At 45.5% G+C, this 23,938-nt stretch overlaps 1 protein-coding gene across 4 annotated transcripts in view; it reads right to left on the reverse strand.

The window, feature by feature from the left end:
* Positions 1–4,169: 4,169 nt before the first annotated feature.
* LOC137524116 (uncharacterized) overlaps positions 4,170–23,938 on the reverse strand; it is a 91,070-nt gene continuing 71,301 nt past the window's right edge. For all 4 annotated transcript variants that reach the window (XM_068243629.1, XM_068243628.1, XM_068243627.1 and 1 more), the window contains 5 exons: positions 20,649–20,993; positions 18,178–18,465; positions 16,025–16,379; positions 13,655–13,690; positions 4,170–6,001 (listed from right to left, as the gene is read on the reverse strand). In XM_068243629.1, the coding sequence (XP_068099730.1) occupies positions 5,935–6,001; positions 13,655–13,690; positions 16,025–16,379; positions 18,178–18,465; positions 20,649–20,993 (1,091 nt within the window). In that variant the 3' untranslated portion in view covers positions 4,170–5,934. The remainder of the gene's footprint in view (positions 6,002–13,654; positions 13,691–16,024; positions 16,380–18,177; positions 18,466–20,648; positions 20,994–23,938) is intronic.

A 23,938-nucleotide genomic window follows, 5' to 3' on the forward strand; every position in this document is an offset into this window, starting at 1 on the left:
ACACACACACACACACACACACACACACACACACACACTGTACACACACACACACACACACACTGTACACACACACACTGTACATACACACACACACTGTATACACACACACACACACACACACACACACACACACACACACTGTACACACACACACACACACACTGTACACACACACACTGTACATACACACACACACTGTATACACACACACACACACACACACACACACACACACACACTGTACACACACACACACACACACACACACACACACACACACACACACACACACACACACACACACACACACACACACACACACACACACACACACACTGTACATACACACACACACTGTATACACACACACACACACACACACACACAGTACACACACACACACTGTACACACACACACACACACACACACACACACACACACACACACACACACACACACACACACACACACACACTGTACACACACACACACACACACACACACACACACACACACTGTACACGCACACACACTGTACACGCACACACACTGTACACACGCACACACACTGTACACACACACACACTGTACACACACACACACACACACACACACACACACACACACACACACACACACTGTACACACACACTGTACACACACACACACACACACACACACACACACACACACACACACACACACACACACACACACACACACACACACTGTACACACACACACAATAGAACAATATGAGCCTTTAAAAGGGCTTCTGTTTTGGGGTGCTTTCAGCAATAAAGAACAGCCTGTCTCTCTGTGGGCTGTACCCACAAAGAGAGCTATGCTATAGTAAGTTCAATCACAACTACAGTGGAAAGATATACACTGGTATAATACAGTGTGCTGGCAGTGGCGGACTACAAATTCCAGCTGGGACTGTGGGCTGTATCTATGCAGTGTGTCACCCACAAAGAGAGCTATGCTATAGTTAGTTCAATCACAAATATAGTGGAAAGATATGCACTGGAATGATACAGTGTGCTGGCGGACTACAAATGTCGGCTGAGACTGTGGGCTGTATCTATGCAGTGTGTCACCCACAGAGGGACCTATGGTATAGTAAGTTCAATCACAAATACAGTGGAAAGATATGCACTGGTAATACAGTGTTCTGGCACAGTACAGCAAGGGCCAGCTGCAACAGCGCTGTATCTATGCAGCATCAGTGTCACACCAAAAAAAACAAAAAAACACATCAGAAGAATATTAGCCCTCAAAAGAGCTTTTTTGGGGTGCTTTCAGCAACACATTTTAGCGAGGAGCAAGCTAACAAGAGCCTAACTAAAACTTTCCCTATCTCCAACTCTATCTTCAGACTCTCTTTATTTTGCTGCCATTTTTACACTGTTAATAGCAGATGGCTCAAACCTGTTACAGTTTGTCATTGGGTGACTGGGTTTCAAATTCTGGAAAGGGGTGGAGCTACAAACAGCCAGATTTGTTTAATTTCAATGGAGAAATGCAAATGATTGATGCCAAGGACCCCTAAGCTCATAAACTTGGTCATTGAGTGACTGTTAATTGCAGAGTTTTCAAACTTGGCACACTTGATAACTGAGTGACTAGGATTAATATTCAGGGGGTGGAGCCAACCAAAATTCACCTATTGATTTTCAAGGGTAATATTTAACCACTTCCACACCATGAAATTGTGTGCTGATCTGTGCTGCGTGGGCTCTCCAGCCCACAGCACAGATCAGCTAGCAGCCAGGGCGATCAGACTTCCCCCCTTTTTTCCCCACTAGGGGGATGTCCTGCTGGGGGGGGTCTGATCGCCGCCGGCTGCTTGCGCTTGCGGGGGGGGCTCTTCAAAGCCCCCCTCCGCAGCGCTTCCTGGCCTCCTTCCCCTTCCCTCCCTCTCCCTCCCCCTGTGAGCGGCGCAGGACGGATTTCCGTCCTGCGCCTGATGGGATAGGCTTTAGCCTATCAGATGCCGGCGATCCCCGGCCAATCAGAGGCCGGGGATCGCCGATCTCCTCTACGGTGCTGCTGCGCAGCAGCGCCGTATGCATGTAAACACCGGGGAAGATCTTTTTATGTGGAAGAAATTTTAAAATTAAAGAAAGAGGTGAAGAACAGTACCAAGTGCCTGAGGATTTTACTTTGAGCGTTAGAGCCACCTGTTGTCTGAGGTGGCTACAAGCTGGTGAGCACAATCTTGAAAAGAGCGTGTGGGCACGTGTGGAGCACTTTTTTCACTGAGGCACGGGTGCAGTGTGTACAGATTGGACCATGTAGAGTTACGCTATGTGAAGTTGTTTTATGTCATTTTTAGGAGGTGGAGAGCGCAGTCCAGCAGCATTTACATTCTATTGATAAGGCATGCTATTTGTCTTGGTTAATCAAGACCATTGCCACCAGCAGAGCCCAGATTCACCAGGATGGCCTTGGTGGTGATCCTTGGATTCTTTTTCACCTCACTCACTATCCTCCCACCCAGCACAGGTGTCACTATTGTCTTCCAATCACGTCCTCTGAGATTTTCCACAATGCGAAACATCTTGTATTTTTTAAATAATACTTTACAATGTAGCCACAGGAACTTGAAAACCTTTACAAATGCCCTTGTAGCCCTTTCTTACACTGGCCAGCACAGGTGTCACTTTTGGCTTCTGACCACGTCCTCTGAGATTTTCCACAGTATGGAACATTTTGTGTTTGTTTGTTTTATTGTTGTTGTTGTTTTTTTAATACTTTGCACTGTAGCCACTGGAACTTGAAAACATTTACAAATGGCCTTTTCCTGACTTGTGAGCAGCCACTGGTCCTCACCAAGCTCCTATGTCTTAGCCATGACTGTCCACAAACCTTCTGCAGAGAGCTGCTGTTTTTCACCTGTTGAGTTGATTAAAACAGTTGTTCCCAATTAATCAGGGTAATTAAGATGCTTTAGAACAGCTTGGACTATTTGGAATGGTATAGAACTTTGAATTTTCCCACAGACTGTGACAGTTTGTGAAGTGTATAAATCATTTTGGACTGGACATTTTTTGCTCAAATGTAAGTAAAAGCTGAGAAATGTTTTTTTTTCCCCACAATAACGCCTCTTGTAAATCATCTTATTATCTTTTGGGAGACATCTATGTCATTACCCATCAAAAAGGTACTTGCTAGTTTAATGAATGAGTAACTTTAAGTCAAAATTTGCCAGGAGGTATGAATAATTATGGGCAGCACTGTATGTGACCCGGGGATTACCTGTATATAAATAAACATAATTTAGTAAAGACATTCATTGAACTACCTGTTTTTCCAAGTAAATGCACATTTGGTTGCAATGGCATGCAGCTTGAAGCTGGATCACTCAGAGGTAGTTGCAGTTGGTTTAAATTGGTCCATTTCCAAGTTAGATACAAAATTTCAACCAAATTTCAAGTTGATATTCCATATTAGATTATCCCTGGGTCTTTCACAATGAAAATAAGTCAGTGTTCTATAGGCCAGTGTTTCTCAACATTTTATTGGTATGTACCCCTTTTAAAACCCAGTACTCACCAAGTACCCCCTAGCATAGTAAACATTATCACAAGTACCCCTAGACAAATATATACTTAACCGTAGTACATGATAATTTTACTATTGCTTTTAATTAGCTAAAATACTAATTTAGTGTTGCTTAATAAGATTTATAATTTTCTAAAACTCTAAAAGCCCGAGTACCCCCTGGAACCATCAAAAGTACCCCCTGGGGTACTTGTATCACACGTTGAGAACACTAGGCTATAGGGTAACAAGTGGGCTAAAAATAACTAAAAGGTTCTACCATAGGGAAAAACTATGCCAGGTGCAAATCCCCCCCCCCCCCCCCCCCCCAAAAAAAATAAAAATAAATAAAAATAAAGGGTTAATCTTCACAATAGAAAGTTACCCCCATAATTCATCAGGAGTGAATATGTAAATCAATTGGCCCTGTTCAGTCATAACTGGGAACTTTTTTTTTAACACTTCTTCCTTTTTGCCTTAGCAGTGGTCAGCCATCTAAGCCAATCTGGCTAATATGGGTAAAGGCAGTTTCCAAAAATAAAGAGCACTGGTTTTATTTTGGGCAGCTTTCTCCAACAAAATCTGCTTCACACCAATCAAAAAAAAATGTGAGCAGCAATAAGGGTGTCTGCATAGTGTGTTTATTCAGTAACTATTTACAGGTATACTGTGCAGTGACATTACACACATCCCTATATTACCCCTCACATTCCCTGGTTTAGTCAGTACCAGTTTTTTTACTGTGTTTTAAATTGTGTTTTGTACAACACTCGATCAATAAAGAAAAAAAAATATATAAGAAAATTACATTACACACACACTAAGGCCGGTTTCACACTGCGGATTGGTGGCCAAAAACAGGCTTTTGGGGACAGGGCTGGTTCTAGACTTTTTGCTGCCCACGGCAATCTTGTGAGGATATGCCCCTCTTCCCCCATTTGGAATGATCACACAGAACCTGACAATTTACTCTACTTCATGGACATACTGCAGCTCAACACAATAGCACACTGGCTGGCTGTGAGGATGTGACTAACAAACTTCTCACCCTCAGCCACTCCATTCCTCCTCAGTCAGGACAGCAGTGCCAACTCCTCCTTTCTGCTGTGTGAGTCAGATGAAACACTGCTGCTCTCCTGCCTCCCACCCTCTCCTCACTCACTGTCAGACTCCTCACACAGCACAACAAGCTGCTTTTCCCCAATGCTGCTCTCCTGCCTCCCCCTCCTCACTCATTGTCAGACTCCTCATACAGCACAACAAGCTGCTTTTCCCCAATGATGTTCTCCTGCCTCCCCCTCCTTACTCACTGTCAGACTCCTCACACAGCACAACAAGCTGCTTTTCCTCAATGCTGCTCTCCTGCCTCCCCCTCCTCACTCATTGTCAGACTCCTCACACAGCACAACAAGCTGCTTTTCCCCAATGATGACCTCTTCACCTCACTCTCCTATTGCTTCTCCTCCTACTCAGATGGCATGCTGTAAGTGTAAACACAGTACAAATATGCTGCCCCTGTAATCTCTGCGCCTGATGCAAATGTTTCACCTCGCTTCATGAGAGAACCGGCCCTGTTCAGGGATTACCGCATTAGAATGCAATAATCCCCATTTCTGTATATCTACTAAATTGCTAGGTTGTCTCGTTCAGCCTATCAGCTAAGTAAGGACATTACCTACACATATGGTGTTGCAGGTGGCGGTATATGTCAGTAGTACTATGCAGCGTCACATTCTAGAAGATTGTGGAATGTTTATTACTTGGTGAGTGCAGGAGTATGATCTATACTGTAGATTTTTCTATATGTAGCTTATGTCACAAAACATATGTAATACTGCTTACACAATGAAAATAAAGGGATTCACAGTTTAAAGTTTAGTAACAATATGCACACCTCCCAACTTTTTGAGATGAGAAAGAGGGACACTTAGGCCACACCCTAATCACACCCCTGATCACACCCCTCACCCACCATTAGTCACGCATACTACAAAGATTAAAAATATGTTGTTTTATAATTCAAACCACATTGGTCCTCTCTATCCTGGTCCATTTTCCTTCATATTAACACATGCAAATAAGTAATAGACTAAATTAAAGGATGGGAATAAAGTTCACAGTCAATTAAACACAATTTCAGTAGATAAATACATATATTTACATAGAGCTGTACATCCATCCTGAAAGATGGACAGATGAAAAAAAAAAGGGACTGAGTTCCCAAAGAGGGGCTGTCCTTCCAAAAGAGGGACAGTTAGGAGCTATGCTAGCATCTAAACAACATTTCACAGTTCCAGCGTGTGACCAACCCAGAATTCTTTATAGCATGTGTAATTGCAAGGTACAGTATTATCACACACAAATAGCGCGGAATGAGAAGTTGCTTAAACATCTGTGCCGCAGCTGTCTGCTTGAGAGTTGTCAGTGTCTTCTGATTGATCCTTTGAAGACCTGTGAAAATACAGTAAACAAATGCTATTGCTTTATACCAATATAAGGTCAGTAGTACGCAACAAGCATGAACTTTTTTAGTGGAAGTCCAAATTTGGTGTGAATGAGATTTAGAAGCTTTGTAAGGTTTGGGCAGGGCCAGTTCTAGACTTTTTACTACCTGAGGCAAACTTGTGAGTATGCCCCCGCCCCCCTGATTTAGGATGATCGCATAGCACCCAACAATTTACTCTGCTTCATTTAATGTTCTCACATGACATGCTGCAGCTCAACACAATAGCATTCTAGCTGGCTGTGAGTCTGTGACAAACAAACTGCTCACCCTCAGCCTCTCCATACCTCCTCAGTCAGGACAGCAGTGACTCCTCACACAGCACAACAAGCTGCTTTTCCCCAATGCTGCTCTCCTGCCTCCCCCCTCCTCACTCACTGTCACACTCCTCCCACAGTACAACAAGCTGCTTTTCCCCAATGCTGCTCTCCTGTCTCCCCCCTCCTCACTCACTATCAGACTCCTCACACAGCACAACAAGCTGCTGTTCCACAATGATAACATCCTAACCTCGCTCTCCTCTTCCTACTCTGACTGCATGCTGTTAGTGTAAACACAGTATAAATATGCTGCCCCTGTAATTTATGTGCCTGATGCAAATGCTTCACCTTGCTTCATGAGAGAACCGGCCCTGGGTTTGGGAGGCCCTTTGTGTGGCAGGTGAAGAAATTTACCATCACTTTTGCTGTTAGCTTCACTGAGAGAAATAAGCAAGGTAAGGTCTTTGCAATAGCTAAGCATAAAACTAACTCTTTTTCTTTTAGTATAGAATAACTTTTTTTCTTATTTATGCCCCTACTGATGACATTTGGTTATGTCCTGTAGTAGTCAGAAGGTCACAGAGAATAGGAATGCAAAACATAAATGTATCTTCTTAAAACAGAAGGCATTTGCAATTATTCAGGTTGGAGTGAGCATATGATATCTCCCACAATGCATCACTGCTGAGTATTCAAATCATCCTTTGTTGTCCCTGTAAGCTAGCCACACCTCCAGAACCGCTGGAATGCAATGCTGTGTCAGCTTGTTAAATATACAGAGCTACAATCATCCAACATGTATATTGACTGTTTCGGATTGATTGATCCTCATCAATGCATGGCATGGATTAATATGGCTCTATGGAGTAGGACACACTCACACATGGGCGTCCTATTCCTGGGGGCTACCAGCCTGCATGGAGGACAGGGATTAAACATGCTTGGGGAGGCATATCTTTAAAATGTGTGCTTTCACTTTAAATTTTAAAAGATTCACCAGTTTACTTTAGAAAGAATATATATTAGATTGGAAATGTATTTTTTATGTTACAGAAAAGCATACTATAACTAGAGATGTCGCGAACCGCCGATTTTCGTTTCGGTTCGCGGAAAAGTTCGCGAACCGCAATAGACTTCAATGGGGAGGCGAACTTTGAAAAATAGAAAAAATTATGCTGGCCACAAAAGTGATGGAAAAGATGTTTCAAGGGGTCTAACACCTGGAGGGGGGGATGGCAGAGTGAGATACATGCCAAAAGTCCCGGGGGAAAATCTGGATGTGACGCAAAGCAGCGTTTTAAGGGCAGAAATCACATTGAATGCTAAATTGCAGGCCTAACGTGCTTTAAAACATCTTGCATGTGTATACATCAATCAAGGAGTGTAATTAGAGTACTGCTTCACACTGACACACCAAACTCACTGTGTAACGCACCGCAAACAGCTGTTTGTGTAGTGACGGCCATGCTGGACTACTGCGCAACATGGCGAGATTGCTCTTCCTCACTCAGTGATGTCAGGTAATGTGTAACTTCCTTCTCAACTTTCCATGCCATTGTTAAAAAGCTTACGTTTTGTTTTTAAATTACATTTTCTACTTGCTGTGTACTTGTTCAGTACCGCTACAATGAGAATCCTGTGGAGGCGGGCAAGTCTGCCATTGTGACCCCGGGTAATGGCCGGGGAATGAGGGGTTTGAATCCGGTGTGGAGCCTGAGCAACGGCTACCACTACACATCCAAGGATGGCAGCGGGCAGGCATGCACGCCCGCCCACCCCGAGGTAGTGACCAAAAATAACAATACAGGAGGAGGACTTTCGAGGCCCTGCTGTGTATTTGAAATGAATGTACTTTAAATCCTTTAACGAGAACCAGTTATGGCGGGCAAAGATGACACCACATTCCTTTCACGAGAATCATATGGAGGCGGGCAAGTCTGCCATTTGTGACCCCGGGTAATGGCCGGGGAATGAGGGGTTTGAATCCGGTGTGGAGCCTGAGCAACGGCTACCACTGCACATCCAGGCAAGGAGGGCAGCAGGCAGGCAGGCATGCACGCCCGCCCCGAGGTAGTGACCAAAAATAACAATACAGGACTCAGGAGGACCTTTTGCGTCCCTAATTGTCATGAATCAACTTTAAATCCTTTAATGAGAACCAGTTATGGCGGGCAAAGATGACACCACATTCCTTTCACGAGAATCATATGGAGGCGGGCAAGTCTGCCATTTGTGAGTGACCCCGGGTAATGGCCGGGGAATGAGGGATGGAATCCAGTGTGGAGCCTGAGCAACGGCTACCACTGCACATCCAAGGAGGGCAGCAGGCAGGCATGCAATACAGGACTTTAAGGCCCTAATTGTAATGAATCAACTTTAAATCCTTTTAACGAGAATCCGTTATGGAGGGCAAGTCTGCCATTGTCACCGCGGGGAATGAAGGTTGGATTCCGGCCCGAAGTGGGAGCCTGCTGAGACCCATGCTGTAGCTGCCCTGACCGTGCTTTGCAGACCAGGCATCTGTGGTCAGATGGACCCTTGACCCAGCGGAAGACAAACCAAGTCGAAAGCATTTGCCAAGAATGTTTTACGGAGGGCAAGTTTTTTTGCCCTTTTTTTAAATTGTTTGAAAATGATAGATGGTTGTATTTTTAAATTGCTTGAAAGTTTAGATGGTTGTATTTTTAAATTGTTTAAAAGTGTATCCATTCAAGTGCAAGTTATGCACTGACTGCCAGGTATAATGTGCAGTCACAGATGCAGTGAAAGATATGCAGTGACTGCAAACAGCCGATTGTGTAGTGACGGCCGTGCTGGACTGGTGCGCACCATGACGAGAGTGCAGGTGATGGTGGCTTTTCAGCCCATATGCTCGCCCGGCTGATGTAGCTGAATGACAGAACAGTGACTGTCCAGCTGATCAAATTTGGTCTGACCACAATGAAGCAACGACCTTATTATCTTTTGTGTGCCACCCCCACCTGAGACACTCAAATAGCCGGCGGTCATTGCTTCATTGTGATGCGCAAGCCCCTTCACCGCGGCAAGGTAATGATCATGAAGGGGGATGGGCACATATACACGCACCAGAAAAATTAGTGTAGAGGCCGCTGCTAGCAGCGGCCTTAAAAATTCAGGAATCCGCCTAGAGTCCTGGACCCTGTTGGTGGTGGCGGAGAAGGCAGTCAAGCGGCCTGCAGGCAGAGATGCTGTGTGTGGGGACTGACTTAGTCTTCGGTCGTGCAGTAGCCCTCCGTGATCCATTCCTCATTCATTTTGATAAAGGTCAGGTACTGAACACTGTCGTGACTTAGGCGACTTCTCTTCTCAGTAACTATGCCTCCAGCTGCACTGAAGGTCCTTTCTGACAGGACGCTTGCGGCAGGGCAAGAGAGAAGTTGTATGGCAAATTGAGACAGCTCTGGCCACAGGTCAAGCCTGCGCAACCAGTAGTCCAAGGGTTCATCGTCGCTTTTCGCAGAGTCTACATCCACACTCAAGGCCAGGTAGTCGGCTACCTGCCGGTCCAGGCGTTGGTGGAGGGTGGATCCGGAAGGATTATGGCGAGGAGTTGGACTAAAGAACGTCCGCATGTCCGACATCACCCTGAGATCGCTGGAGCGTCCTGTCCTTGCCTGCGTGGACTTGGGAGGAGGAGGGTTACTGCCAGTGGTACCTTGATTGCGTTGTGCAGCCACATCACCCTTAAATGCATTGTAAAGCATTATCGACAGCTTGTTCTGCAAGTGCTGCATCCTTTCCGCCTTTTGTTGAATTGCTAAGAGGTCCGCCACTTTGTGCCTGTACCGAGGGTCTAGTAGCGTGGCCACCCAGTACAGGTCATTCGTCTTGAGTTTTTTGATACGGGGGTCCCTCAACAGGCTGGACAACATGAAAGAGGACATCTGCACAAAGCTGGATGCAGACGTACTCTCCATCTTCGCTTGCTCTTCCTCAGTGACGGGACGCAACTCCTCTTCCTCCCCCCAGCCACGAACAATACCACGGGAACGTGGAGCAGCAGAAGCCCCCTGTGATGGCTGCCGTGGTTGTTCTCCTTCCGCCGCCTCTCCCTCCTCCACAGAAACACCTTCCTCATCATCACCATCATCAGAGTCTGACTCCTCTCCTTCCCCACACGACTCCTCTTCTTCCTCCTCCTCCCCCTCTCTGTGCTGCCGCCGGTGTTGTGGAAACATCGGGTTCGTGTGTAAATGGCTCCCACGACTCCTGCTGCCCTAACTCTTCTTGTTCACGCTCCTCCACAGCTGTATCCACCACTCTACGCATGGCACGCTCCAGGAAGTAAGCGTAGGGGATCAAGTCACTGATGGTGCCCTCATCACGACTCACCAGTTTAGTCACCTCCTACTGTAATTATACAGGTACTGGGTGACGGCTTTTTCCTGGTCTAGCAGGCGAGAGAACATCAGCAGGGTGGAATTCCAGCGAGTCGGGCTATCGCAAATCAGGCGTCTCACCGGCAAGTTGATTCTACGCTGAATCTCCGCAAAGCGTGCCATGGCCTTGTAAGAGTGCCTGAAATGCCCACACAACTTCCTGGCCTGCTTCAGGACGTCCTCTAAGCGTAAGGGTTCACTCAACACAACAGGTAGTAGGTATATGCAGTGAACTGATTTCACTTAACACAACAGGTAGTAGGTATATGCAGTGAGCTGGGTTTACTCAACACAACAGGTAGTTATGTGCAGTGATGAGGTGGGTTAAGTAAACACAACAGGTAGTAGGTATATGCAGTGAGCTGGGTTCACTCAACACAACAGGTAGTAGGTATATGCAGTGAGCTGGGTTTACTCAACACAACAGGTAGTTATGTGCAGTGATGAGGTGGGTTAAGTAAACACAACAGGTAGTAGGTATATGCAGTGAGCTGGGTTCACTCAACACAACAGGTAGTAGGTATATGCAGTGAGTTGGGTTTACTCAACACAACAGGTAGTTATGTGCAGTGATGAGGTGGGTTAAGTAAACACAACAGGTAGTAGTAGGATGCAGTGAGCTGGGTTCACTCAACACAAAGCTAGGTATATGCAGTGATGAAACGAAGGGAAATCTTGCGCTTCTGGGCACCGTGGATGTGCAGGCGAATAGATGCAGGATGGTTTCACAGAGAGGGCAGCTCCTTCAAACCCGGCTGAAAGGCATTCTTGGATAAAAACAGAAAAAATGGAAAAGCGGAGGAGCGCTCCATAGTGTAAAACTGATTTATTAGGATAAAAATGCGCATAAAACAATTGCACTTACTAGACAGCAGATGCAGATGAGCATATCAAGTGTGAGCAAAGCCCTGTTCCTGGGTCCCTGGGAGGGGGGCCGCCTACTACGTGCTCCGTGGCCTGCAGAGAGCGTGGTCCAGACCTGATGAAGGCGAGGATTCGCCGAAACGCGTTGTGACGCTGCCAGCAAGCACCAGTCCCCAGGGTCAGCTGCCTCCTGTCCTCTCCAACTGGACCACGCTCTCCGCAGGCCACGGAGCACGTAGTAGGCGGCCCCCCTCCCAGGGACCCAGGAACAGGGCTTTGCCCACAACTGATATGCTCATTTGCATCTGCTGTCTAGTAAGTGCAATTGTTTTATGCGCATTTTTATCCTAATAAATCAGTTTTACACTATGGAGCGCTCCTCCGCTTTTCCATTTTTTTGTTTATATGCAGTGATGAGGTGGGTTAAGTAAACACAACAGGTACTGGGGTATATGCAGTACTGGGTAGTACAATGTGCAGCTCCCTGTCACACACACAGGTAGTCAGTCACTGAATGTGCTGGGCTGCTGGCAGTGACACACACACACTATCAATTAGCAAGGCTGTGCATGCAACAAAAGTGTCAGTTTGACACACAGTAAAAAAAATAAAGTACAGGATGAGCTCTGAAAAGAGCTAGGGTGCTATAAAAGCAATAACAATCAGCCAGGAGCAAACTAAGCAGCCAAGAACCTAACTAATCTGTCCCTAGAAGAACAAGTCTGCAGCAGCTCGCCCTAGTCTGTCTAATAGCAGGCACACGAGTGAGTGTAATGGCCGCCGGACCCTGCCTTATATAAGGGGGGGTGGGGCTCCAGGGCTTACTGTAGCCTGAATGGCTACAATGTGCCTGCTGACTGTGATGCAGAGGGTCAAAGTTGACCCTCATAGTGCATTATGGGGCGAATTGAACTTCCGCAAAGGTTCGCCTGGCGCAGGCGAACGCGAACCCCCAATGTTCGCCTGGAACCGTTCGCCGGCAAACCGTTCGCTACATCTCTAACTATAACTTATATAATTATCTCTGGGAATGCAGTATGATACTCTCATTGGTTCCTGTGAATGGAATCAGGAAATTTGGGTGCCAGGGACTAATGCACTATTTGGCTGCCCCACAGGAGCTAATGCAAAATATTGGCTATTGGGCGCCAAAGAAGAAATTTGGGAGCCCGATATATTGGGCATCGGGCCCGTCCAGCCAAAATTTTTCGTTTAGAGAATAAGTATTTAGGTAAATAATGTTTTGAAATTCATTTGAGAATTACAATATCACAAATTATTGTTTTGAACTTTATTATCTTAGAAATGTATCGCTTTTTGTATGAATGTTATTTGCTGCGGATAAAGGGTTTTTTTTTTTTGTGGCTCAGGAATCAGAAAGGGGGTTTTGGGGTTAGGGGTGAGGAAGGGGAGTTTTAGGGTAAGACACCACCAGGGAACTCTTAGGGTTAGACCACCAAGGAGGTCTTAGGGTTAGGCACCACCAAGGGGGTCTTAGGGTTAGGCACCACCAAGGGGGTTTTGGGGTTAGGCACCACCAGGGGGTCTTAGGGTTAGGCACCACCAAGGGGGTCTTAGGGTTAGGCACCACCAGGGGGTCTTAGGGTTAGGCACCACCAAGGAGGTCTTAGGGTTAGGCACCACCAGGGGGTCTTAGGATTAGGCACCACCAAGGGGGTCTTAGGGTTAGGCACCACAAAGGGGGTCTTAGGGTTAGGCACCACCAGGGGGTCTTAGAGTTAGGCACCACCAAGGGGGTCTTAGGGTTAGGCATTGGTAGAGGGAGGATTCTGTGTGAGAGTGGGGTTAGGTTTAGTTGTAGTAAAATATTGGTAATATTTAACAAAGTTTTACTAGGCTTAATACGACTGTATATTTTGCAATTTTATCGTTATTTTAACATATTTATTATTCTATCTCAGATAAAGATGAAGAAAAAAATAAAAATATTGTTATCGACAATATCTTAAAATGTCGGCTTTGCCCCACGCCCTTATTTCCTGGCTCCCTTATTTGATCTATGCCCTGTGTGAAACCGAGATATAGAAAACTGTAATAGGTAAACGGATATACTTACTCCAAAGGAGTTTCTTGCGGTCTATCTTCTGTTTCCCTGAAAGACAAAAATAATGATATTTATTTTCATGTGTACTAGAACTGAAATGCTATCTCCAGTATAGATCATTTGGATTTGCTGAAGGGGAGGTAATTATTATTATTGATTTATAAAGTGCCAACATATTCTGTGGCGCTGGTACTGTACAAAGGTACACTGTTTTTGAGATGACTGCATAGCAAGATTGTTTTTAGCACGCTTATTTCATTTTTTACGCCATAACTACTGCTACTCCAAGAAAATTGTTGTTACTCTCTTTCAGTTATGAAGTATTTCCAATCTAGTTTGCACTTGAAACAAAAAGAAAAACCGAGAGCCCAATATAGTGCAGTAAGTCTAACAATTGTTGGCGAAATAATTAACAGATGTGGATATACTCACAAACACGGGTTACCACATAGGCAACCACTTGAAATGCAGGTGGGGAGCATTAGAACCTGACCCCACTCAGGTTTAAAAAGTCGCTCTCTGTAGATAGAAAGAAGGGGACAGTCCCCTCCACCCAAGGTGGACAATATACTGTGCAAATTTGGACAGAGGCGCCAGGCAGGTTAAAATGATGTAAAAACAACTAAAAAGGAGGAGTACAGGTGGACTTACCTCCTGAAATGATAGACAATCGAGATTGTTCAAATCGCAAATTAACCTTTAACCTTCCAATCTAGTTTGACTGTTTAGGAAAGTTCGATTTTATTGCATGAGAAAAAAAAACAATTTTTAACATCAAATTTGAATTTCATGCAAGAAGCATCTGCTGTATGTTCACTTCATGCAACAACAGCAATCTTTAAAGGAAAGCTGAGACCAAAGAGGTCTCAGGTTTTATACTTACCTGGGGCGTCCGCTTGGTCCCTCCCCATCTCCCCCGGCCACTTCTGTCTCCCTCTGGATGGCCCGGTACTGTGGCCGAGGTGCACTTTGTCGCACATGTGTCGCCCAGCTGCAGAAGCACCCCTGTCACACTCCCCTGGCCAGAAACATTCTGTGCCTGCCTATCCATCTCATGGTGGTTTCATAAGAACCACCTGAAGCCCCCCTAGAGTTCTTACACCATAGCTGGGAAAGCTGAGGCAGAATGGTAGAATAACTGATGTTCAGAAAGTTTGCTGCTTCAATGTTTTTAGATCTTTTTGTCAGTTGTTTCTGTGGTGTATTGAAGTATAATTACAAGCATTTCAAAAGTTTTAAACACTTTATTGACAATTACATCAAATTTATGCAAAGATTCAGTATTTGCAGAATTGGCCCTTCTTACTTCAAGACCTCTGCAATTCAGCCTGGCATGTCAACTTCTGGGCCAAATCCTGGCTTATGGCAGCCCATTCTTTCATAATCAATGCTTGGAGTTTGTCAGAAAGTTGTTAGTTCACCCACCTCGAGGATTGATGTTAAGTTCTCTTTCATGGCAAAGAAGGACTTTGCAATTAATCTGATCATATCACTCTTTATCACATTACGGATTATAGGCAAACCGTCATCATAAAAACTGAAGTATTAAACTTTATGAAAACCAGTGTCTGTGCTATGTCTGTCAGTATTTGTGTCATGCCATGTCTGTAGACTTCACAACTTCTCACGCGGGATTTTCACTACTTCCAGTACTTATAAAATCACCCCCTGAACAGCAGTGGCACATTCCATCTATCCCGACTGTAAGGAGAGGATGGTGCCACCTGGTGATGCTCTGCTGCATGCTGCTCTGCATAACTGAAACTATAAAAAGCAAAAAATTGCTTTCTTAAAACAGAAAGTATTTGCAATAATTCAGGATGCACTGTGAGAAATCTCGGAGCTAAGTCCAACCTGAATTATTGCAAATGCTTTCAGTTTTAAGAAAGCAATTTTTGTTTTCCTTAGCATTTTAGTAAGAGGGCTTTTTGGTCCATTGTAGCCACTTACACATGGAGTTCTGGTTCACTATGAGCTTGCTGGGTAGTCTGTAACTGAAACTATAGTGAGAGGCCCGGCCCCCAGGCAGAGGTTGGGGACCCCTGGTGTAAATCATGCTAGGAGTGGCAGAGATTTGTTTTTTGAGAGGTACTTATCAAATATTTGACCTATCAACCTGTTGGTTGACTTGTTTCTCTGTTGTTGTTTTGGAAAATGTGTGCTTTACCAGCAGTAGTGAGGAAAATAAAAAAAGGTCATACCTGATGGCTGCTCTGCATGGAAATGCAGGGTGCGGTATTGGGTGTGAGAGAGGTTTTGGGGGGAGACCCTTGCCCAGTTACAATGTGTGTGATACTGGGGGGTCCAATCCCCCCCCCCCCCCCCCCCAGCAAAGCGGTCCTTGTGCTAAAAAAGGTTGATGACCCGAGTAAGAGGACTTACATGCTAGTTTTTAGTGTTAATGGTTTTGTAGTTTTCTCTATTGGCTTCTCCAGACTGGGGTGCTGCACTCTGCAGATGACCTTTGACCCCTGGTCTTCTTGTGTCGGGGTGATCAGCAGGCTGGCTGTACAACTGTACGTCTTATCCTCCTGTCTACAGTGTGTGATCTGTTGGGTCTTGTATTTACTGCCATTAGTAAGGGGAACCAAAGTGTTGTCACTCTTCTTCATCCACCAGCTCACTGTTAGAGCCTTAGACAAACAATATCCAGAGATGTTACAATGGATTTTGCTTTCCTTGTTGAGGGTTATGTCAGATTCCTGCAGTTCCTCAATGTGAGGTCTCCAAGGGAGATCTGAAATGCAAGTAATGTGAAATTATTAGAACACATTCATATACCTTGTGAGGCCAAAAACCCACTAGCAGTGCTTTATAAGCACTAGTGATTTGAAAAAGCTCTTGCTAATGTAATGCTATAAATGCTATGGGCGATTTTTTAAAAAAATCACATCGCTCCAGTGGGATCACACCCATAGCATTACATTAGCAAGCGCTCATCAAATCACAAAGCTCTCAGAAAAGCTCTGCTACTGGGTTTCTGGCCTTAATATTGTTGCACCAGATGACAGCAGAATCTATGCAGGAGTCAGGAGATGAGTATAAGAATTTATTTATAAATATAAGCTTCATTTGTCAGCTTCTCACACAAAACATTTAATGCTCAGCTGATCATCTTCCAGTCCCTAGGTACGTTTGCACGATTAAACGATTGCCGTTCGCCACGTGCGGTGATCATGACCGGCACGGCAGACCTGATCTTTTAGATCCCCGATGACTCCCGCAATTGTTTGAATTATCGTTCATGCCCATTGAGTGCCGTCACGTCGTCCCTGGACAGGAGATGGATTGGAGAACGCTCATTCGTCAGCAAACTTTGCCGTAGGTCCCCTGATCCATCTTTTGGTGCGTACCCAGCTTTATTCCTTACATCACCCCCTTTGCATTTACATATAGACTTATCAGCAACCCCTAAAGAACGCACTTTGTGGTAATGTTTGGATTGAATAATTTGTTCTGGGGGAGTTAACATTCCTTTTGATCATAGCCATCTTTTTATTCTAAACTGTCCAGCGCCAATCCAGGGGGAAGCCATCTGACCTGAAATACATGGGGAAGACATACACCATCCATGCAGGCAGTGTCTTGCCTGAGATTCCTATCTGACATCCCCCGCCCAGATTGTTAGCCACGCAGCTGCCATACTGATTCTTAACAACAATAACTTAATCTTTGAAACTTTTAAAGTTAGCCAATAAACATAATTATCCTGATTTAAAACTTCTCACCCTTAAAGTCAACCTGTGGCAAACCTTGGGTCAAAAAGCAGACACTTACCTAGGAAGAGGGGGCCCTCTAGATCCTCTAGTGGTTTTCCGGGTCCTCTTCGCCCCTACTGCTGCTCGCCAGGGCCCTCTGAAAGATTCGGGCTGATAATCTCCACCAGAGCTGGGACAGGGTCCTCCAGCACCCAATTCTGAGGCAATAAAGTGCGCCCCTCCATCCCTCCCACCCCAGCCGTCACACACTGATTGCTATTAGACTGAGAGGTGCCCCAGGGCCCCCAACACTCCCTAGTTATCTGGCTTACAGTCACTGCCATGTATCCCCTTTTCTTATTTCTCTCTGCTTCAAACACAATAGGGGAATGATAGCTGAGTGAGCTGTGTGCCCCCTCCTACACTGCGCCCTGAGGCTGGAGCCTCTCTCGCCTCTGCCTTGGCCCAGCCTCGATCTCCACGCACAAACATGGCCATGCTGCACCCCCGTGAGCATGGACTCACCTGCACAGCAGCGCGAAGTGGCTTAGCGCATCACAGCCATGCTTGTGCATGAAAAGGGCTGAAGCCTGGATCTTCAGTCCAAAAAGCTATTGTTGGATTTATTTGGGGTGCTCAGTGAGCAGCAACAGTGATCTGGAGGACAGCATAGGAAGCCTGTACAGCATTCAGAGGCTTCCTTTGTCTTAGGTAAGTGTCCACTTTTTGACCTAAAGTTTGCCTCAGGTAGACAATAACTGATGGTTAACATATACACAATGCTCTAGCGCAAACATTTTAATAAAGTGAATTGACATAAACTGTCTTCATTATTACCTGTTGCACTTAGTACAATACTCTGGGGTTGTGTCGCAGCCTGATGCTCCCAGGTCACATGCACAGGGAAGCAGGGAGGGCGGGGCAGCGTGCACACACTGGTGACATCACATGTTCCATCCTTAGACTCGGTTGGTGTGCTGCCAGACTTGAGGTAGCTTTGTCCTCCTTTGCTGCTCCATGTGATGCTGATATCTCTGGGGTAGAATCTGCGTAGAGTCAGGGCACACTGCACCTCTCCTGTGTCACTGATGGAGAATCTCACCGGCTCTATTACCTGTGGAGACACTAGACACAAACACATCACACTGTCAGGGTCATTATCAACAGTGATGACATATTCATAGCCATATTGTGCATTTAGGGCCGGTTCAGGTGGATGACTTGCAGCATCCATCCACATCATGCTGCCATCTGCTGCATCCAACATTGAGATGAATGGGAGGGTCCAGCTGTGTTCAGGGTTTTGTGTCCCACTAGTGGTTCAAAACATGACACGACAACAGAACACTGGGAATCGATACCAACAGTGGCGTAGCTAAGGAGCTATGGGCCCCATTGCAAGTTTTAAAATGGGGCCCCCAAACACTCTATACATAACAATTTATACGGCGCACCTAAACCTGCCAAGGACAACCACAGCGTCAGAGGTGCAAGAAGGGGATGGGAAACAGTGTTAATGATTACTACTATTCAAAGTATCTATAGAAGTGATTAGTAGTACAAGCACAGGGCCAATAGAGAGATAATACTGTGAAAGAAAGTGGATCCTTTAGGGCCCCGATGCGATCGCTACCTCTGCACCCCCTGTTGCTAGTACACCACTGGATACCAACTGCTTTTCTGTGCATTTTCGGATAAGTATTTAGCATCAGTCAAACGAGACACCAGTAAGCCGGCCATCTAAAATGGGCATACATGAAAAAAGGCGTCTGGAAAAAAGGGCACAAGGGGATAGCTGCTAGTAGAATATCGCTACAATTAGCGATATTCTACTGCTGGATTCCGACAGTAAAATACGGGTAATGTTTACCCCAAATTTTACTATGGCTAAACCTATCCCTTCTCTCACACGAACCCGCCCTCTACCAATGCCTAAACTAGGACCCCCCAGGTGGTGCCTAACCCTTACTCCTAAAGCCTAACCCTATGACACCACACCCTTTTTGGTGCCTAACCCCAAGACCCCACCCCCCGGTGCCTAACACCCTCTCTCCCAGGGGTGCCTAAACCTAGACACCCCCCCCCCCCAAGCAAGGTAAATGTCGGTGCCCAGAGACACCTGATTAGTGGCAGTCAAGGTAAATTTCGGCACCCGCTGCAATACCGTAATTTGCATTTCCAATGAAATTTACTTATACTGCCGCTAATCAGGCACCACCAGATGCCGAAATTTACCTTTTGCTGGATAAACTGACCGTTACAAAAGCTGTGATTTGCGGCAAGGAAGTTAATTTCAGCGTTGGGAGGCACCTGACAGCATTCAACACCGTGCTTTCAAATTTCCATCCTTTGCTGCACACTGCAGCATGTATAACAGGCGGCTATGGTGTGACAGTTTTTTCTGTAAGGAAAGGTTCGCTGAACTGACCCTAATAGTTGAGGACCTGAAATGTGATGTTTAGGAAAATAAAGCTATGCTCACTTCAAATTAATATTAAAGGGGCACTATGGCAAAAAATTGTTTTGTTTCCATAGTAAAATGAGCCATAAATTACTTTTCACCTATGTTGTTGTCACTTACAGGAGGTAGTAGAAATCTGACAGAAGCGACAGGTTTTGGACTAGTCCATCTCTTCATAGGGGATTCTCAGGGATTTATTTATTTTCAAAAGCACTTAGTGAATGGCAGTTGCTCTGTCCAACTGCCAAAAAAAACTGTGTAGCGAGCTGGGGGGCTGGCCAACATTATTGTTTAAATCTTTTTTAGGGAATATATAGAGAATAAAAGCCTTGCTGAGAATCCCCTATGAAGACATGGACTAGTCCAAATCCTGTTGGTAATGTCAGATTTCTACAACCTACTGTAAGTGACAGCAACATAGGAAAAAAGTAATTTATGGCTCATTTTACTCTGGAGAAAACGTACGTTTCATTTGTCTATGCTTGCACATATTTTAAATTTTAAAATGCTTCACCATAGTGCCCCTTTAAAGTTACTATAAAAAAACCAGCTATGAGATATCAGCTGTACGTATAACTATCATAAGCCCATCCCACCTTAATAACATTTAATCTATTTTGCTGGCTTCAACAGGGGGATGATGCCATTTATTGGCTAACTTAGAGATGAATAAACAGTAAGCTTTCAGCTAATAATAAGCCTTCGTCAGACTGACGGCTTATTATTAGCCGAAAGCTTATTATTTATTAATCTCTAAGTTAGCCAATAAATGGTATCATCCTGATTCAAAAATCCTTGTAATATCCTAGTACACCCTAATATGTGTGTGTGTGTGCAGATCACTCACCCATCACTTGTATAGATCCTGTACTTCTCTCTAGGGGGTGCTCCAGGCTGGGGGGCTGCACTCTGCAGATGAACTCTGACCCCTGGTCTGCCAGTGTTGGGGTGATCAGCAGTCTGGCTGTACAGCTGTATGTGTTGTCCTCCTGTCTCTGGTGTGTGATCTGTGGCATCCTGTACTGGTCACCATTAGCAAGTTCCTCCTCTCTGCCTCCTCCCTGTTTCCTATGCCAGCTCACAGTCAGCTCTTCAGATATATAGCTGGAGATTTTATATTGTATTGTGGATTCACGGTTCAGGATGAAGCCAGATGAATCGAGTTGTTCAATGTGTGGCCTCCATGGGAAATCTGCAGATCAATCAGGACTGTTTAGCATGAAAGTCGATAGCCTGACACATATTATTCTTCCTTACAAATTATACGATTAATTAATTATGATTTTTACACTTTGACCTCACGTTTGAAGCTATGACAGTTGTCACTGTGTCATCAGAATAGATGTTGGGAATAATAAATGTATTGATGTGGGCACTGATTCAGTAACATCTAAAGCCTGGTACACACTTTCAATTATGATTGGCCAATCACTGATCACGTTTACCCCCTGTCTTCCAGAGCCCCATATCATGGACCATGCTTGCTGGTATAGCTCAGGGTGCGAAGCCCCACTTGGTTCAGGCTCCATATTCTGGCTAAATCAGCCTGCATGGGTGACAAGGGGTTAAGGGGGCTTGAGAGGGGCCCCACCTGTCTGTTTTCTCTTCTTTCTCTCTCTCTCTCTCTCTTTTTTTTTTTTTTTTTTTAAAGCTCTTGTTAACAGTGTTTTGGTTTTACTTATATGGATACATAATAATAATAATATGGTAGGACATTAGACTATGACTTTTGGTAGGATTAGACCGTGAGCTCCTCTGAGGATAGATAGTGATATGCCTATGTACTCTGTAAAGTGCTGCAGAAGATGTCAGTGCTGTACAGGGGCATAGCTAGAAATGACTGGGCCCCATAGCAAATTTTTTGTATGGGCCCCCCCCCCCCACGCCGCCACCCCCCTCCCCCCCGCCATCCCCACCCCCCATTTCACCAGAAAATAATCGTAAAGTGGGCAGCGTTTCACCATAAATTAATCCAGGGCTGTGGAGTCGGTACAAAAATCTTCCGACTGAAACCATGACTCCAACTCCGACTTCAGGTACCCAAAATGGCTCCGACTCCTCGACTCCAACTCCTTAGTCTAATACTTAACAGGGCTGTGGATTTTGTACAGAAATCACCCGACTCCGACGTTTATAAAATCAACGACTCCGGGTGCCCAAAATTGCCCCGACTCCGACTCCTCAGCCCTGTATTAATCGTAAAGAGAGCAGCATTTCACCATAAATTAATCGTAAAGAGAGCAGCATTTCACCATAAAATGTTTGTAAGAGAGCAGCATTTCACCCGAAAATAAGCGTTATGCGGGCAGCATTTCACCAGAAATCGTAAAGTGGGCAGTATTTTACCATAAAATAATCGTAAAGAGAGCAGCATTTCACAAGAAAATAGGCGTTATGCGGGCAGCATTTCACCAGAAATCAAAGTGGGCAGCATTTCACCAGAAAATAATAGTTATGCGGGCAGCATTTCACCAGAAATCATAAAGTGGGCAGCATTTCACCAGAAAATAATAGTTATGCGAGCAGCATTCACCAGAAAATAATCGCTATGTGGGGGGAGCATTCACCAGACAATAATCGCTATGTGGGGGGAGCATTCACCAGACAATAATCGCTATGTGGGGGCAGCATTCACCAGAAAATAATCGCTATATGGGGGGAGCATTCACCAGACAATAATCGCTATGTGGGGGGAGCATTCACCAGACAATAATCGCTATGTGGGGGGAGCATTCACCAGACAATAATCGCTATGTGCGGGGAGCATTCACCAGACAATAATCGCTATGTGGGGGGAGCATTCACCAGACAATAATTGCTATGTGGGGGGAGCATTCACCAGACGATAATTGCTATGTGGGGGGAGCATTCACCAGACAATAATCGCTATGTGGGGGGAGCATTCACCAGACAATAATCGCTACACGGGGGAGCATTCACCAGACGATAATCGCTACGTGGGGGAACATCCACCAGACAATAATCGCTATGTGGGGGAGCATCCACCAGACAATAATTGCTATGTGGGGGAGCATTCACCAGACAATAATCGCTATGTGGGGAGCATTCACCAGACAATAATCGCTATGTGGGGGAGCATTCACTGGACAATAATCGCTACGTGGGGGGAGCATTCACCAGACAATAATCGCTATGTGGGGAGCATTCACCAGACAATAATCACTATGTGGGGGAGCATCCACCAGATAATAATCGCTATGTGGGGGAGCATTCACCAGACGATAATCGCTACGTGGGGGAGCATTCACCAGACAATAATCGCTACTTGGGGGAGCATTCACCAGACGATAATCGCTATGTGGGGGAGCATTCACCAGACGATAATCGCTATGTGGGAGAGCATCCACCAGACAATAATCGCTATGTGGGGGGAGCATTCACCAGACAATAATATCGCTATGTGGGGGGAGCATTCACCAGACAATAATATCGCTATGTGGGGGGAGCATTCACCAGCCAATAATCGCTATGTGGGGGGAGCATTCACCAGACAATAATCGCTACGTGGGGGGAGCATTCACCAGACGATAATCGCTACGTGGGGAAGCATTCACCAGATGATAATCGCTATGTGGGGGAACATTCACCAGACGATAATCGCTATGTGGGTGAGCATTCACCAGACGATAATCGCTATGTGGGGGAGCATCCACCAGACGATAATCGCTATGTGGGGGAACATCCACCAGACGATAATCGCTATGTGGGTGAGCATTCACCAGACGATAATCACTATGTGGGGGAGCATCCACCAGACGATAATCGCTATGTGGGGGAACATTCACCAGACGATAATCGCTATGTGGGGGAACATTCACCAGACGATAATCGCTATGTGGGGGAGCATTCACCAGACGATAATCGCTATGTGGGGGGAGTATTCACCAGACAATAATCGCTATGTGGGGGAGCATCCACCAGACGATAATCGCTATGTGGGGGAGCATTCACCAGACGATAATCGCTATGTGGGTGAGCATTCACCAGACGATAATCGCTATGTGGGGGAGCATCCACCAGACGATAGTCGCTATGTGGGGGAGCATCCACCAGACGATAATCGCTATGTGGGGGAACATTCACCAGACGATAATCGCTATGTGGGGGAGCATTCAC

Source organism: Hyperolius riggenbachi, chromosome 7 (genome assembly GCF_040937935.1).
Source record: "Hyperolius riggenbachi isolate aHypRig1 chromosome 7, aHypRig1.pri, whole genome shotgun sequence".
NCBI lineage: Eukaryota > Metazoa > Chordata > Amphibia > Anura > Hyperoliidae > Hyperolius > Hyperolius riggenbachi.